At 63.9% G+C, this 13,244-nt stretch overlaps 1 protein-coding gene across 2 annotated transcripts in view; it reads right to left on the bottom strand.

The window, feature by feature from the left end:
* The window catches only part of LRP1 (LDL receptor related protein 1), a 180,609-nt gene that overhangs the window by 27,029 nt on the left and 140,336 nt on the right, over positions 1-13,244 (bottom strand). For both annotated transcript variants that reach the window (XM_084610262.1, XM_084610263.1), the window contains exons 42-51: positions 9,934-10,123; positions 8,829-9,033; positions 8,321-8,513; positions 7,699-7,824; positions 7,350-7,475; positions 6,472-6,591; positions 3,900-4,013; positions 2,232-2,381; positions 1,434-1,556; positions 557-673 (exon numbers count right to left, since the gene is read on the bottom strand). In XM_084610262.1, the coding sequence (XP_084466388.1) occupies positions 557-673; positions 1,434-1,556; positions 2,232-2,381; positions 3,900-4,013; positions 6,472-6,591; positions 7,350-7,475; positions 7,699-7,824; positions 8,321-8,513; positions 8,829-9,033; positions 9,934-10,123 (1,464 nt within the window). The remainder of the gene's footprint in view (positions 1-556; positions 674-1,433; positions 1,557-2,231; positions 2,382-3,899; positions 4,014-6,471; positions 6,592-7,349; positions 7,476-7,698; positions 7,825-8,320; positions 8,514-8,828; positions 9,034-9,933; positions 10,124-13,244) is intronic.

The raw sequence follows: 13,244 nt of genomic DNA, 5'->3' as shown, positions 1-13,244 counted from the left end.
CATAGAAATAGGCAGCACGTCCACTGTCCCCTCTAGTGGAGGGTCTCAGAACAACTGGCAACCTAGTGACTGATTCACGCCCCCCCCAAGACAGGTGGAGCCAGCCCCCCTCATTTTACAAATGGAGAAACTGAGGCACAGGGAGGTCACCTAGCAAATCAGTGGCAGAACCCAAGAGTCCCCACTCCCCATTCTGCTGCTCTCACCACTAGACTCACCTCCCGAATTCGGCAACAGAACTCAGGAGTCCTGGCTCCTGGTCCCCTTGCTCCAACCACTAGACACCCCTCCTCTCCCAGACCTGGGAATAGAACCCAGGAGTCCTGGCTCCCAGCCCCCCTGCTCCAACCACTAGACCTTCCTCTCCTCCCCGAGCTGAGAACAGAACGAACCCGGGAGCTCAGACCACCTTCCTGCTCTAGCCGCTAGTCTCTACTCCCCCAAGGATAAGGTATGGCTCCCTGGCTTTGCACTTCGAAGAGACACCCCTGGCCCGCTTCCGCCAGGCTCCCTTCCTCTTGCTGGGTCTTCCCTGCCCCCTCCCGGCAGGGCTTACGGCAGCGGCTGTCTTCGTCGGAGCCATCCCCGCAATCGTCTGCTCCATCGCACACCCACAGCTTGGAGATGCAGCGGTGGTTGTTGCATTCGAACTGCACGGGGTAGCAGAATTTATCTGGGAGGGGAGGGAGAGCCGGCGGTCAGGGCGGCACCAGGAGCTCGGGGAAGGGAACAAGGGGGACAGGACGCTCGGCCGTGTGACTGCGGCTGTTGCTGGGGCTCAGGGCACGGGGCTGAGCAGCGGCTGGGCAGGTGATAACACCGGTTCTACGCTAGGTGGTGCCTAGACCCCATGGGGATGGGCACAGTAGGATCCTGGGGACGGTGTGCGCTGGATGTGGAAGTTCCACGTTGATAGGTTCTGAGTGAGCAGAACTGGGGCTCCAGCACCCCCCCGAGTTGAAGGCCAGCAAGACCCTCACCCAGACTGATGTCTAACACCACCCTGATCATTCCGTTCAGGCGGCTGTCAACCCCAGGGTTGTCAGTGTCACCTCCCAGCCCTGAAACAAGCGCGAAACTGTCGCACGAGACCACGTGCGCAAACGTGCACGGGGCCACTGCGCTGGCGGCAACGTAAAGCCGAGGCTGGGAAATTGGGTCTTTGTTCTTTAGAGAAGGGAAAAGCCGAGGGCTGGTCTGCGCTAAATGCCTTGGGCCAGAGCGTCCAGTCCCGGGGAGGGGAGAGTGAGTGATCCCTGGGCGATGGACATGAGAGATTTAAAACCTCACTCACGCCGTAGGAACTGGGAATAACGCGACGGGGGGGTGCTCACTGCGGTCTGTCCCCTCCATGTTCTTCCTCCCACAATCCCATGCTCCCCGTGGAGTGCCCATCCTTGCCCTTCCCACAATCCCATGCTCCCCATGCTTACTGCAATGTGTCTCGTCTTCGCCGTTCTCACAGTCGTCCTCCTTATCGCATGTCCAGGTCATGGGGATGCACCTCCCGCTCGGGCAGGCGAAGTAATTAGCCGGGCACTTGGGTTTCCTCACTCCTGGGGCGGGGGCAGGAAAGGCGCAAGGGCTGATTCGGTGACACCAGCTGAGCCTGGCTACACTGTACAGCCAACCCTGGGCTCGGCTCTGCAGAGCGACACCAACCCTGGCATAGAGCTCCATCAGCCAGCGCAGCGTGGGGTCAAAGGGGCATCCAGAGAAACTCCCCTCCCACATTCTCTTCCATTAACGGGGATTATGGTAGCACCCGCACCCCAGCTGAGAACAGCGTCCCGGTGTGCTGGCCGGACCCCGACTGGGACAGGGGCCTCAGGGCGCTGTGAAATGGAGGCCCTGGGATGCTGCCTGGACTCTGCCCGAGAGACAGACTAAACGGAGGCCCAGAGATGCAGGGACGTACCCAAGGCCAGCCGGGCAGAGCAGGGAATGGCTCCCCGATCCCAGCCCAGTGCCTCCTCCACCTGGCCCCTGGGGCTGGACGGTCACTAGCTCCCCAGGCAGGAACGCCTCACCCCGTGCCGGTCCGCGATCGTTTGCTGTCAGCACAGCCTTGCGCCATTTCCTTCCCCACCCCCTCACCCCAATCCCACCCGACTGCCCCCCCACCCAGCTGGGGACCAGCAGCCCCTGCTGGCGTGCCAGGCTGGCACTGCCGTAGCCTGCCCGCCGAGCTCCCCGGCTCCATCCCGTCACCGGCCAGGCCCCGCGCTCACCTGGGCAGTTCTGCTCGTCCGAGTAGTCGCCGCAGTCATTGGCTCCGTCGCACACCCAGGACGGGGCGTAGCACAGCGACGTGTGCTCGCACTTCTGGAACGTCAGGCCTTTCACCCCCAGCTTGAAGTAGCTGCTGCAGTCGGTGACGCCTACAGGAAAGGCCGGAGTGGCTACTTCCCTCGGCTCGCGGGCCAGGGCACAGCTCCCAGCCGCCACCCAGCCCCGCCCCGCGTTCTGCCTGGCAGGGGCGTCCCCTCCGCCGTCTGCACCCTCACAATTCCGGCTGGCAGCTGAGCCGGGCCCGGGGAGCGGCGCAGGGGCAGCTCCCGAACAACCCCCAAAAGGGGAGACCGACGCTCCGGCCCAGACAGCAGAGAGCCACTGGGGGAACCGCTGAGACCCGAGTGCACCCACGGGCACACACACTGCGTGCTCACACACACACAGTGCAAGCACTCAACAGTTACACACACACACACACACACTTGTCCTCCCTCCCCCATCACAGCCCTCCTCTGTCACTGCCAGGGGAGAAGATCCCTCACTGCCTTGGATGACGTACAGACCCCCCCGTGTGACGAAGTGGGACTGTTCTTAATGGTTCCTCTGAATAGTGTGGGGGTGCCTCAGTTTCCCCTAGGCAGTTCTTAAGTCTCTAGGTGGTGGGATAAAGGTGTATGATCATTGCAGTGCCCTAGAGGGCAGGTGTGTGCAGGGGTCTGGACACAGAGAATGGCCGACACCCTGTTTCCTGGCCACTGATGGCCTGGGCCCTTCCTCCCTGCCAGGTGAGCGCTAAAGGGTTGGAGAACAAAGGAATCCGGTGACCTCCTGGCCTGGGAAAGGGACAAAGCCCAGAGGAGGAGGGGCTGGAGAGTGAGTTAGTTTGGGGCTGGCTGGAGACGATGAGTGAAGGACAGACGGGGTTGTCTGGCTCACTGCCCCCCAAAATGGACCCGGCTGAGGGGTCCTGTTCTCTGTACGTACAAGCTCTGGTTTAGACCATGTTCCTGTTGTCTAATAAACCTTCTGTTTTCCTCGCTGGCTGAGAGTCACGTCTGACTGCGAAGTTGGGGGGCAGGACCCTCTGGCTTCCCCAGGACCCTGCCTGGGCAGACTCGCTGTGGGAAGCGCAGGGAGGGGCAGGGGATGCTGAAGGCTCCGGGGTCAGACCCAGGAAGGTGGAAGCCAGGTGAGCTTCTTGCCCTGGGGACAGGCTGCTCAGAGAGGAGACTTCCCCAGAGTCCCTGCGGCTTCCAGAGCATCGCCTGGGGACTCCGTGACACCCCGCCCGTGGTGACTCCTGGCTGAAGCCTGCGGCCTGCCCCCTGCTACCGGCCCTGCCCGCCCCCACGCCGGCTGCAGGTGCCAGGCCGATCCCTTCTGCCCGTCTCCCACGCCCGTTTCGCAGCACCTCACTAAGTGCTTCTGACAGCCTGTCGGGAGGTGGCACGTCAGGGGCTGCACAGGGCACCCTGGCAGTGACAGGGCGGCCGGGCCTGTTCCCAGGACACAATAACCTGGCTCGAACTCTATTGAGGGGGTCACGGCAGGGTACAGGGGGGCTGAAGGGCCTGGTTTCCCCTCCCCGCTGGGGGTGGGGGCAGCTCTGAGCCAGGGAACGGGAGGCCGAGGGGAGGTCCCCCCCGTGCAACGCTGCCACTCACTGCAGTTCATCTCGTCCGACGCGTCCTCGCAGTCGATGAATTGGTTACAGCGGCTCGAGTTCCCGATGCAGCTCCCGTCCCGGCACCGGAACTCCGTCACCGCGCAGCTGGTCTCTGCAACGAGGGGGACAGACCGGAGCTACGGGGGGGCTCGGCGGGCAGCCCCTCGCGCTCACTGCAATGCGGCTCACACACGCCCCTCGCGCTCACTGCGATGGGGCTCACACATGCCCCTCACGCTCACTGCGATGGGGCTCACACACGCACCTCACGCTCACTGCGATGGGGCTCACACATGCCCCTCACGCTCACTGCAATGGGACGCACACGCACCCCTCGCGCTCACTGCAATGGGGCTCACACACGCCCCTCGCGCTCACTGTGATGGGGCTCACACACGCACCTCACGCTCACTGCGATGGGGCTCACACACGCACCTCACGCTCACTGCGATGGGACGCACACGCACCTCGCGCTCACTGCGATGGGACGCACACGCACCTCGCGCTCACTGCGATGGGACGCACACGCACCTCGCGCTCACTGCGATGGGGCTCACACATGCCCCTCACGCTCACTGCAATGGGACGCACACGCACCCCTCGCGCTCACTGCAATGGGGCTCACACACGCCCCTCGCGCTCACTGTGATGGGGCTCACACACGCACCTCACGCTCACTGCGATGGGGCTCACACGCGCCCCTCACGCTCACTGCGATGGGGCTCACACACGCACCTCACGCTCACTGCGATGGGGCTCACACATGCCCCTCACGCTCACTGCAATGGGGCTCACACATGCCCCTCACGCTCACTGCGATGGGGCTCACACGCGCCCCTCACGCTCACTGCGATGGGGCTCACACGCGCCCCTCACGCTCACTGCGATGGGGCTCACACACGCCCCTCGCGCTCACTTCGATGGGGCTCACACACGCCCCTCGCGCTCACTGCGATGGGGCTCACACACGCACCTCGCGCTCACTGCGATGGGGCTCACACACGCACCTCACGCTCACTGCGATGGGACGCACACGCACCCCTCGCGCTCACTGCGATGGGGCTCACACGCGCCCCTCACGCTCACTGCGATGGGGCTCACACGCGCCCCTCACGCTCACTGCAATGGGGCTTGCGCTCACTGCACTGGCTGCCCCCACAGCCTGACAGGACACTTCGGGAGCGACCTGACTGTGTTTATCTTGGCCCCTCACTCCGCTCCTCTCCTCTCCACACTCAGACCCCTGCCTGACAAGGGGAAGGAAGCACCGGGAACCTGGCCGCTCGTGCACTGGGCTCCGCGAGCAGGGCTGGGCACGAAGCGGCCTGGTTCTCAGATGCTCCTAAACCACCCCGACAGCTCAGCGTTGGCACCCAGCTGAGGATGGCACGAGGGCCCTCTCCCCGGTACGCAGGACTGGCACAGGGGGCACGCAGATCTGGGCACCCGCCACAACCCTGGTCAGGGCGCCATGTTCCTCCTGCCACAGCAGCAGCCATGCCCAAAACAGCAGTTCTCGGGCGTTGGGGGCACGGCCTTGCCAACCCTGCCGGTCCAGCAGGGGACACACGTGAGCTGGTGCCTCTTCCCGGGGCTCTGCTTGGAATGGAGCCTCTGCGTTCACTAGTGCTCTGTGCCCAGTGGGGGTCGGACTCCAGCCACAAAGGGCTCTGCTCCTCTTTACACTGGGGAGTTTGGGAATGCTGCAAAAATCTTCTGGGCAAAATGTGTGTGTGTGTGACGTGCAAACACGCCCACGCTCGTGTGTGTACATGAGTCCTCCACATGCAAACACCCTCATGCTTTTGTGTGTGTGTACACGTGTATGTGTCCCCCACATGCAAACACACCGGAGCTCGAGTGTGTACGTGTGGGTATGTGTGTCCCCCACATGCAAATACACTGGTGCGCGTGTATGTACGTGTGTGTCCCACATGTGAACACGCCCGCACTCATGTGTGTAAATGCGTCCCCCACATGCAAACACCACCATGCTTGTGTGTGTGTGTACATGCGTGTCCCCCACATGCAAACACGCCCACACTCTGCATGCACAGCTGCCCGGGCAGCCTTGGCACAGGGTTATTTGAACTCTCCTCTACTTACAAAATGTACAAAGAGCCCAAAGCCGCAAGGTACGCTGCAAACTGCGTCAGGACGGAGGGTCTCTCTCTTTCCAGGTACGTTACATGACTCCAGCTAGGCCCCCCCCCACCGAAATACAAGCATCTCGCACGAGTATTTGCAGAGCGAGTCTCCCCGACCGCTGGGAGATGGTTCGGGATTCCTAGCCACATTGTACGGCGGGAGAAGCCAAGTCCAGACAGAGGAAGGTCCAGCCGCTCCCGTTTGCCCTGCCGCGCAGAGAGAGCCGCCAAGGCCAGGTCTGAAACGCAGCTGCGGGGGGCTCGAGCTGGGAGTCTGACCCGGCAATCCGTTGCCCTCCAGCCCTGCCTCCGTCATGCACCAGGCGGACAGCAGTGAGGGGGAGCTGGGACAGAGCCAGGCCCGCCCGGTGCAGGAGCCGCCCGCGGCAGGCGAGCGCCAGGCAAGGGAGGGGAATCACTTACTGTTACAGGGCACTTCGTCTGAGTTGTCCCCGCAGTCGTCCATGCCGTTGCACCAGTACGCGTTGGCCACGCAGCGCCCATTCATGCAGTGCAGAAAGCCCTTCTTACACTTGCGGCTGCCTGCGGGGGAGGAGCGGAGAGGGGAGCTGCGGGGCTCAGGGGGTTGCTGGCCCCCCATTTGCAGTTTGAAGGGGCACCATGCACGTGCCGGCTCCTGTCTGCTTCCCACTGCCCGTGGGGGACCACAGTGAGCGAAGGATGTTACAGCAGGGTCAGGGGGGCTCAGAGGCCCCCCATGGCATGGCCCAGCCTCCCCCAGCTCTGCCCTGAGCACAGGAACAGGGTCATTCAGAATCAGGCTAACGCACCATCAAGTGCCCGGCTCAGATGCTGAAGTCCTACAGCAATATTCCCGGCCGTGCAGGTCACGTGTAGGGCTAGCAGGTGCAAAGCTTTCAGAGACGAGGGGGGTCCCGTTGGGGGGGCGCCAGCACCTGTTAGCTACCGTTTCTTTATGAGAGCCGCCCCGTCTGTGTGGTCAGTGAGCCCCAGCCCTGGTTAACGGGCACGGGGAAGCCAAGTGATACGCCCAGGGGAGAACCCAGGAGAATCCCAGTCCCCTCCTGCCCAAGCCAGACCACACGCCAGGCTGGGACCAGAAATCAGGAGCTCGGGGTCCCACTTCCCCCATCCCAGCCACTACCCAACGCTCCCATCCCAGAAACCTGGCGTTCTGGCTCTACCCACGAGACCGAACGCCCAGCCCAGAGCCAGGCCAGGAGTCCGACTGGGCGCTGGGCGGGGGGAGAGCCGACAGGGCTCCAGGTGGGGGGAACCGCGGGGCGGGGGGAGCTGAGCCGAGCGCAAGAGGCCCTCACTGCAGTAGGACTGCTTCTCGTCGGACTTGTCCTTGCAGTGCGCGGTGCCGTCACAGGTACGGCTGTAGTCGATGCACTCCCCATTCCCACACTCGAACTCGTGCACGTTGCAGGTGGAGTTGAGGGCTGGGGGTGGGAAAAATTTTTTGGGAAGAACCCCTTGTCCATGGGCACCATGCCCTCCCCATCCCCCTTCCACGTGCACCCCTGCCCCCATGCACCACCCCCTTCCCATCCCTCTCCCTTTATCCTCCTCCCACCCCCCTTCTGCCTCCCCCTCCTCTCTTTATTCCTAGGGTTGGCTCCCTCCACGTGGGGAGCATGACGGGGGGGGGGGGGCGGCACTCACCTTTGCAGGTGAAATCTTCCTGCAGGACCCGCTCGCCCCGGCAGGAGCAGTTGACGTGCCCCTTGGGGGTGAGCAGGCACAGGTCCTGGCAGCCCCCGTTGTTCATCCTGCAGGGGGACAGCTCGCCTGGGGGCAGGGGAAGAGCAGAGTCACACGCAGGCCCAGCGGAGACCCCAGCCAATGCTCCAGGACAGGGGCGGGTGCCAGACCCCTGTGCTGAATGGGGGGCTCAGCAGCCTGCTGGGACTGGCCAGCCGGTTCCCAGAGCCAAGTGGAGACAGGGCCAGACCCCTGTGCTGAATGGGGGGCTCAGCAGCCTGCTGGGGAGGGATCAGGACCGACGGGAGGGGGTGTCTCTATGGGGCAAATCCCCACCCCCAGCTTGCACAAAGGACAGGAGAGCTGGGGAGGGATCGGGACCATGGGGGAGGGGGGTCTCTATGGGGCAAACCCCTCCCAGCCTGCCCAGGGGATGGGAGAGCTAGGGACGGACTGGGAGAGACCGGGGGTGGGTCTCTATGGGGCGAACCCTCCCAGCCTGCCCAGGGGACGGGGTGAGGTGGGCATGAGGGGCAGGGGGGGCTCCAGGCAGGAATTCCCGGCCCGGGGCCTGTTCCCTTACAGCTGTTGGTGTCGTTGGCCACGGCGATGATGCCCATGGGCTGCTGGGGGATGTCCACACGGAGCAGCTTCATGTCCGTGCCCACGTACTTGTTGGCGCGCTGCACGGCCCGGCGCACCCAGTCCGTCCAGAAGATATAGTCGCCGTAGACGGCCAGGCCGAAGGGGTGCACCGGCTCCGATTTCAGGATCACCTGCCGGGCACCCTCACACCGTTAGCCCAGGGGCTGGGGGCAGAGGGGAACAACCGCTGCAGCCACCCCCAACGCTGGACAGTCCCTGGACTAGGAGGGTCCTACCCTTCGCAGGAGGCTGTGCCCAGGGTCGGCCGGCTGCCCCGCCAGTGCCCATCACCGCCCACTCTGCCCCACCGTGGTGATAACACCGATCCAGGCTCCACTGTGCCCGTTTCAAGGGGATCCAGCCAGCTCTCACTAGGCCCAGTCCGGGTCCCATCCCTCGGCCCCTGCCCCGCAGCAAGGCCCCCTGCCCCAGGGGTCTGCACTCACGTAGCGGTGGGACCCGTCGTACTCGCAGCGCTCGATCTTGTCCAGCGTGGCGTCAGAGAAGTAGATCTTCTCGGCCTTGTGGTCGATGGCCAGCCCGTTGGGCGTCCGGATGTCCTGGTCGATGACGATGAGGACATTGGCGCCGGCCAGGGTGGCTCGCATGATGCTGGGATGCTGCTCGTTCCAGTTGGTCCAGAACATCATGCTGAGGGCAGGGAGGCGGGAGGGGCGGGGCTGAGCTGGGCGGCGCTGCATGGCCGGCCCAAGCTGCACTGGAGCCCCCCTGGGGCCGGCCCGCCAGGCCTCTGGGACTGGGGAGCTCCAAGCTGCAGCCCATGGGTTCCCCAGCCCCACGTTGCTATTCCCTGCTCACTGCGGGATCCCCCCAGGCTCTGGGCTGAATGGGGCTGCTGGTGCATTTACAGGGATATGGCCCGGTAGGATGGGAGGGGCAGTAACAGGGACGAGACTAGAGAGCCCGCCAGGAAACCGGTCCCAGCAGCTGGGGAAACCAGCCAGTGACCCCCTGACAGCAGCGCTGCCAATCCAGCTCTGCTGACGTGATGCTTAACATTTCACTCCAGGTCGGGGCAGGGAATGGGACACGGGGCCTTTCCCCTCTTGGGGGCACTGGCTCCCATCTGGCCCCAGGACAAGGGACTGGCCGGCTCAGGTGCGTAGGGAATGGGGCTCGGGGCCTGTCCCCTCTAAAGGGTGCTGGCTCCAATCCAGTCCCAGGGCAGGGACTCACTGGCTTAGGGAGGTGGGGAACGGGACATGGGGCCTTTCCCCTCTAGGGGGCGCCGGCTCTGATCCAGCCCAGAAGGCCCGTGACTGCACGTTCCCACGACCCGTGTGTGAAATGAGCTCTGTTGTGACCAGCCCCCTCCCAGTTACACGCGCCCCAGTCACCAAGGGCACCGCAGCCCCTTCGAGAGGGCAAACCCCCAGCAGGCCCAGGGAGACTGCTCATACCCCCGAGGCCCCGGCAACGGGGGAGCCAGGCTGAGGCCTGCGGCAGGGGGCTCTCCCTCCAGCTCTGTGCACAGGCTGTCCGTCTCCAGGACGGCTGCTCCGCTCGCCCGCACAAGGCTCCAGCGCTTACTTCTGGCACTCGTCCAGCACGAAGGCTCGGGGGTGATCGTCTCCCGACATGGTGATGACCGTCTCCCGCTCGAAGGCCCCCAGGCGGCTCTGATCCACCGTGTGCCGCGTGATGGTGGACGTGGTGTAGCTGGTCCAGTACAGCGTGTCCCAGCCCCGGTGGTACGCAAGCCCCTCCACTGAGCCCACATCTGCAGGGGGGAGACACAGAGTGGGATGAGATTCGCTAGTCAGGCCGTTCCCCACACTCAGCGCCCAGCTGTGCCACCTCCAGATGTTTCTGAGCCGTTCCCTCCTGCTCCAGCCTGCCAGCGGACTGGAAACTGGGACCTTCGGCACTCAAAGCGCACGCCCCCGCCCCGGAGCTACAGGAGAACTCCATCGGGCCGGAGCAGTAGTAGAGCCGTTATCCTCTACGTGGGCCACCACTTCGGTCACGACACACCAGACAGCAGCGAAACGGAGCAGGGGGACACAAGCTAACAGCAGCAGTGGGTAATTCAGGCTGGAGTCACAGACGGCTCAGGGTTCAAGGCATCAGGCATGAAACAGCAGAGCCCCTGGAGCTACAAGGTCAAGTGCCAACCTGCTGCTCCCCCCACCCCCACCCCCTTACTGCCATCACCCAAGGGAAGCACGGACTTCAAAACCAAGGCCCTGACTTCTCTGCCCATGGCACGTCTCCAGGGCCCCCGGCACCGTAGAAGGGGGCAGGCCCTGCATGTACCTCCTCTGTCGAGGGCCTGAGGACTGCAAAGCCATGGAGATATTTCTGATGTTACTGAAATGCTGCAGCAACCCCCCGACCCTTTCAAATCTCCATGAACCCCCAGGCCTGCAGCGGTAGAAGGCTCGAGACCAGCCCTCCATGCTCAGTGCCCGGCAAGGATACCCGAGGCCCGCATCGCCACCTGCAGCACCCCCATCGTCTCCCCCTCCGCTCTCGTCATGAGCAAGGGCTTTCATTTCCCCACCTCCAGCCCGACGCACATCAGGCAGCATCCCTGAGCTAGCCAGTGCTGTGAGCAGGGCACTGGTCGGCACAGCCGCCCCAGAGCCCGACGAGCCGGGATCCACGGTGGGCACCAGGTGCTTTGGAGTTAACCGGCCAGGCACGGCCGGGTTTGTGCAGCTCAACTAGCGAAGCTAATGAACAGGAGGAGCGAATGCGACCGTCTCTGAAGGGAGCTGTGCCTCGAGTCATGTTTGAAGAGCGAATGGGGCACGGGGGACTCAGCTGCAGCCCCCGCTCCGCGGAGAGAGACACTTAGTCCCCGCTAAGCCCTGCACTTTAATAATGTAAACGAGACGCACACAACAATCAGGACGATCTCAAGCGCCCTTGGGCCTTTAATTATCCAGGGCTGGCAAGGGGACAGGAAGGAGAGCGGTGACGAGGGGTTTAATATTCATGCGGTGCTGGGGATTTGCATGCAGCTGACTGCAGCTTGTCCCGCTAGGCGTACGGCACTGGCTGGGTCCCTCCGGGGCTGCTGCACGGTGAACAGCAGCCGGCCTGTGCAGCATGACCTAACTCCAAAATGGTGAATTGGGATGGGCGCACATGGCTGGAGTTTGCTCTTCGCTCCGACCTGCTTGCTAGCTCCTGAAGCAGGACACGCCTGGCAGCAAACGGCTCCATGCCGTGCTAGGGACTGCTTCCAGAAGGGTCTGTGATACTTTTTGTTCTGCAAACGGCCTTGCTGCAGAGAACCCAGCAGGCTGGGCCGGGGAGGACAGCTTTGAAAAGAGGAGCCTAGCTTAGGCTTTCAGTAAAAGCGGGGCAATGCAGGGTGAACTGTGGTGGAGATCTGGGGAAGGCGTGTGGCGGAGGATACAGGGAGTGGGGCTCTCCAAGAGATGCCAAGCAGCACCCCACGGCACGTGTGGGGCTTCAGTTCGACCCTACAGCCACAGTGCAATGGTCACCTACCAACAGCCCCACGCCCAGCACGCAGACGCTGGGAGGGGAACAGCCAGGGCGTGGGAGGCTTGTGCGAGCAGAGGGGGCTGGCAGGGGCTGGAGCTGGGCGGAGGAGCCAGGAGGGAGGCTGCAGGCTGATGTAGGCACAGCAGGCGAGAGGAGGACCTGGGCCTGGGAAAAACGGAGCACTATCCCCTCCCTAGAGGGCTTCGCTGGGGCGTCCAGCCAGTCCTCGTGCCTGTCGTGGACGGGGCGCTCTTCCTGGCTGGCGTGGCCGGCCACAGGCTGGTGTTCGTCGTCCTCCTGAAGCGCCCGGTGCTCTGGCACAGTGCTGCTCGACCTCAGCCCGGCGGACGTGCTGCAGCCACCCTGCAAGCGCGGCTCTTGGGGGACGACCTCTGCAAGCTCCTGCATTGCGTGGGCGTGGCCAGCTCCTTCGCCACCGCCATCATCCTGACGGCCCTGGCCGTGCACCGCTCCCTGGCCCTGGCGCATCCCTGCAGGGCCTATCGCAGCCAGCTGGCGTGGTACCCGCCCACAGCAGTTGCTGACATCTGGGTGCGCACCGCAGCTCTGGCTGCTCCTCCACTCGTGCGCAAGCCAATCCTTCTGCTTTGTGGTCCTCCCCGGGGCTGGCCAACGGGCACATGCCCTGGCCCTCTTCTTCTGTACCTTTGCCATCCCACCGGCTGTCACCTCCACCATGCAGGCCAAGATCCTGGGGCCTGGACAAATACAACGCCCGCCTGGCAAGGGTGCTGTTCCTGCTGCAGCTGGCCCGTCCTACACTCCGCTGCTCCGGGGCCTGGCCAGCTGCCCCGGGGCCCTCCCCGCTCTGTGCTGGTTCCTGGCATCGGCCTCCACTGTGGCCAAACCAGCCGTCTACATCTTCACGGCCAGGCAGTTCCGGAGCGATGCGCGGGCTCTGCGGGAAGAGGCTGCGGGATATGGTGAGGCCGGTGACTCAGGGGAAACGGGCTGCAGCCTTAGCAGCCTCTGGGGGCAGCGCTTCCTGTTCTCCCAAGGAAGAGAGAGGGAGAACCGATGGAGCAGGAGGAGCCTGGCAGGAGCTCCACTGCACACAGGCGCTGGCTCATCCACCGCTCTGATCTGGGCTGCAGCAACCCGGAAGAGGCTATGCTGGGCCTTCCTTGGTAGGGTTACCCCCTCTCTGCCCTTGGGTTGAGCAACTGGTGACTGGCAGCTGGCACACACCAGCCCCCGGCACAGAGAAGGGAAGCTACAATTTGCATTTGCTCTTCTGTGGATCAGGAGCAAACTGGGCCTTGCTCTGTCTCCTCCCTTGGCTGCTGAGAGGGGGCAACGCGGCCCAGGACGGGAATGGGGTGTTGCAGGCCAAGACGGAGTTCAGCTCCCAGTCACACTCC

The sequence above is a fragment of the Lepidochelys olivacea genome, assembly GCF_965140295.1.
Source record: "Lepidochelys olivacea isolate rLepOli2 genome assembly, chromosome: 20".
Taxonomy (NCBI): Eukaryota; Metazoa; Chordata; order Testudines; family Cheloniidae; genus Lepidochelys; species Lepidochelys olivacea.
The sequence above is the reverse complement of the archived record's forward strand: the minus strand, read 5'-3'. Positions and strand labels throughout refer to the sequence as shown.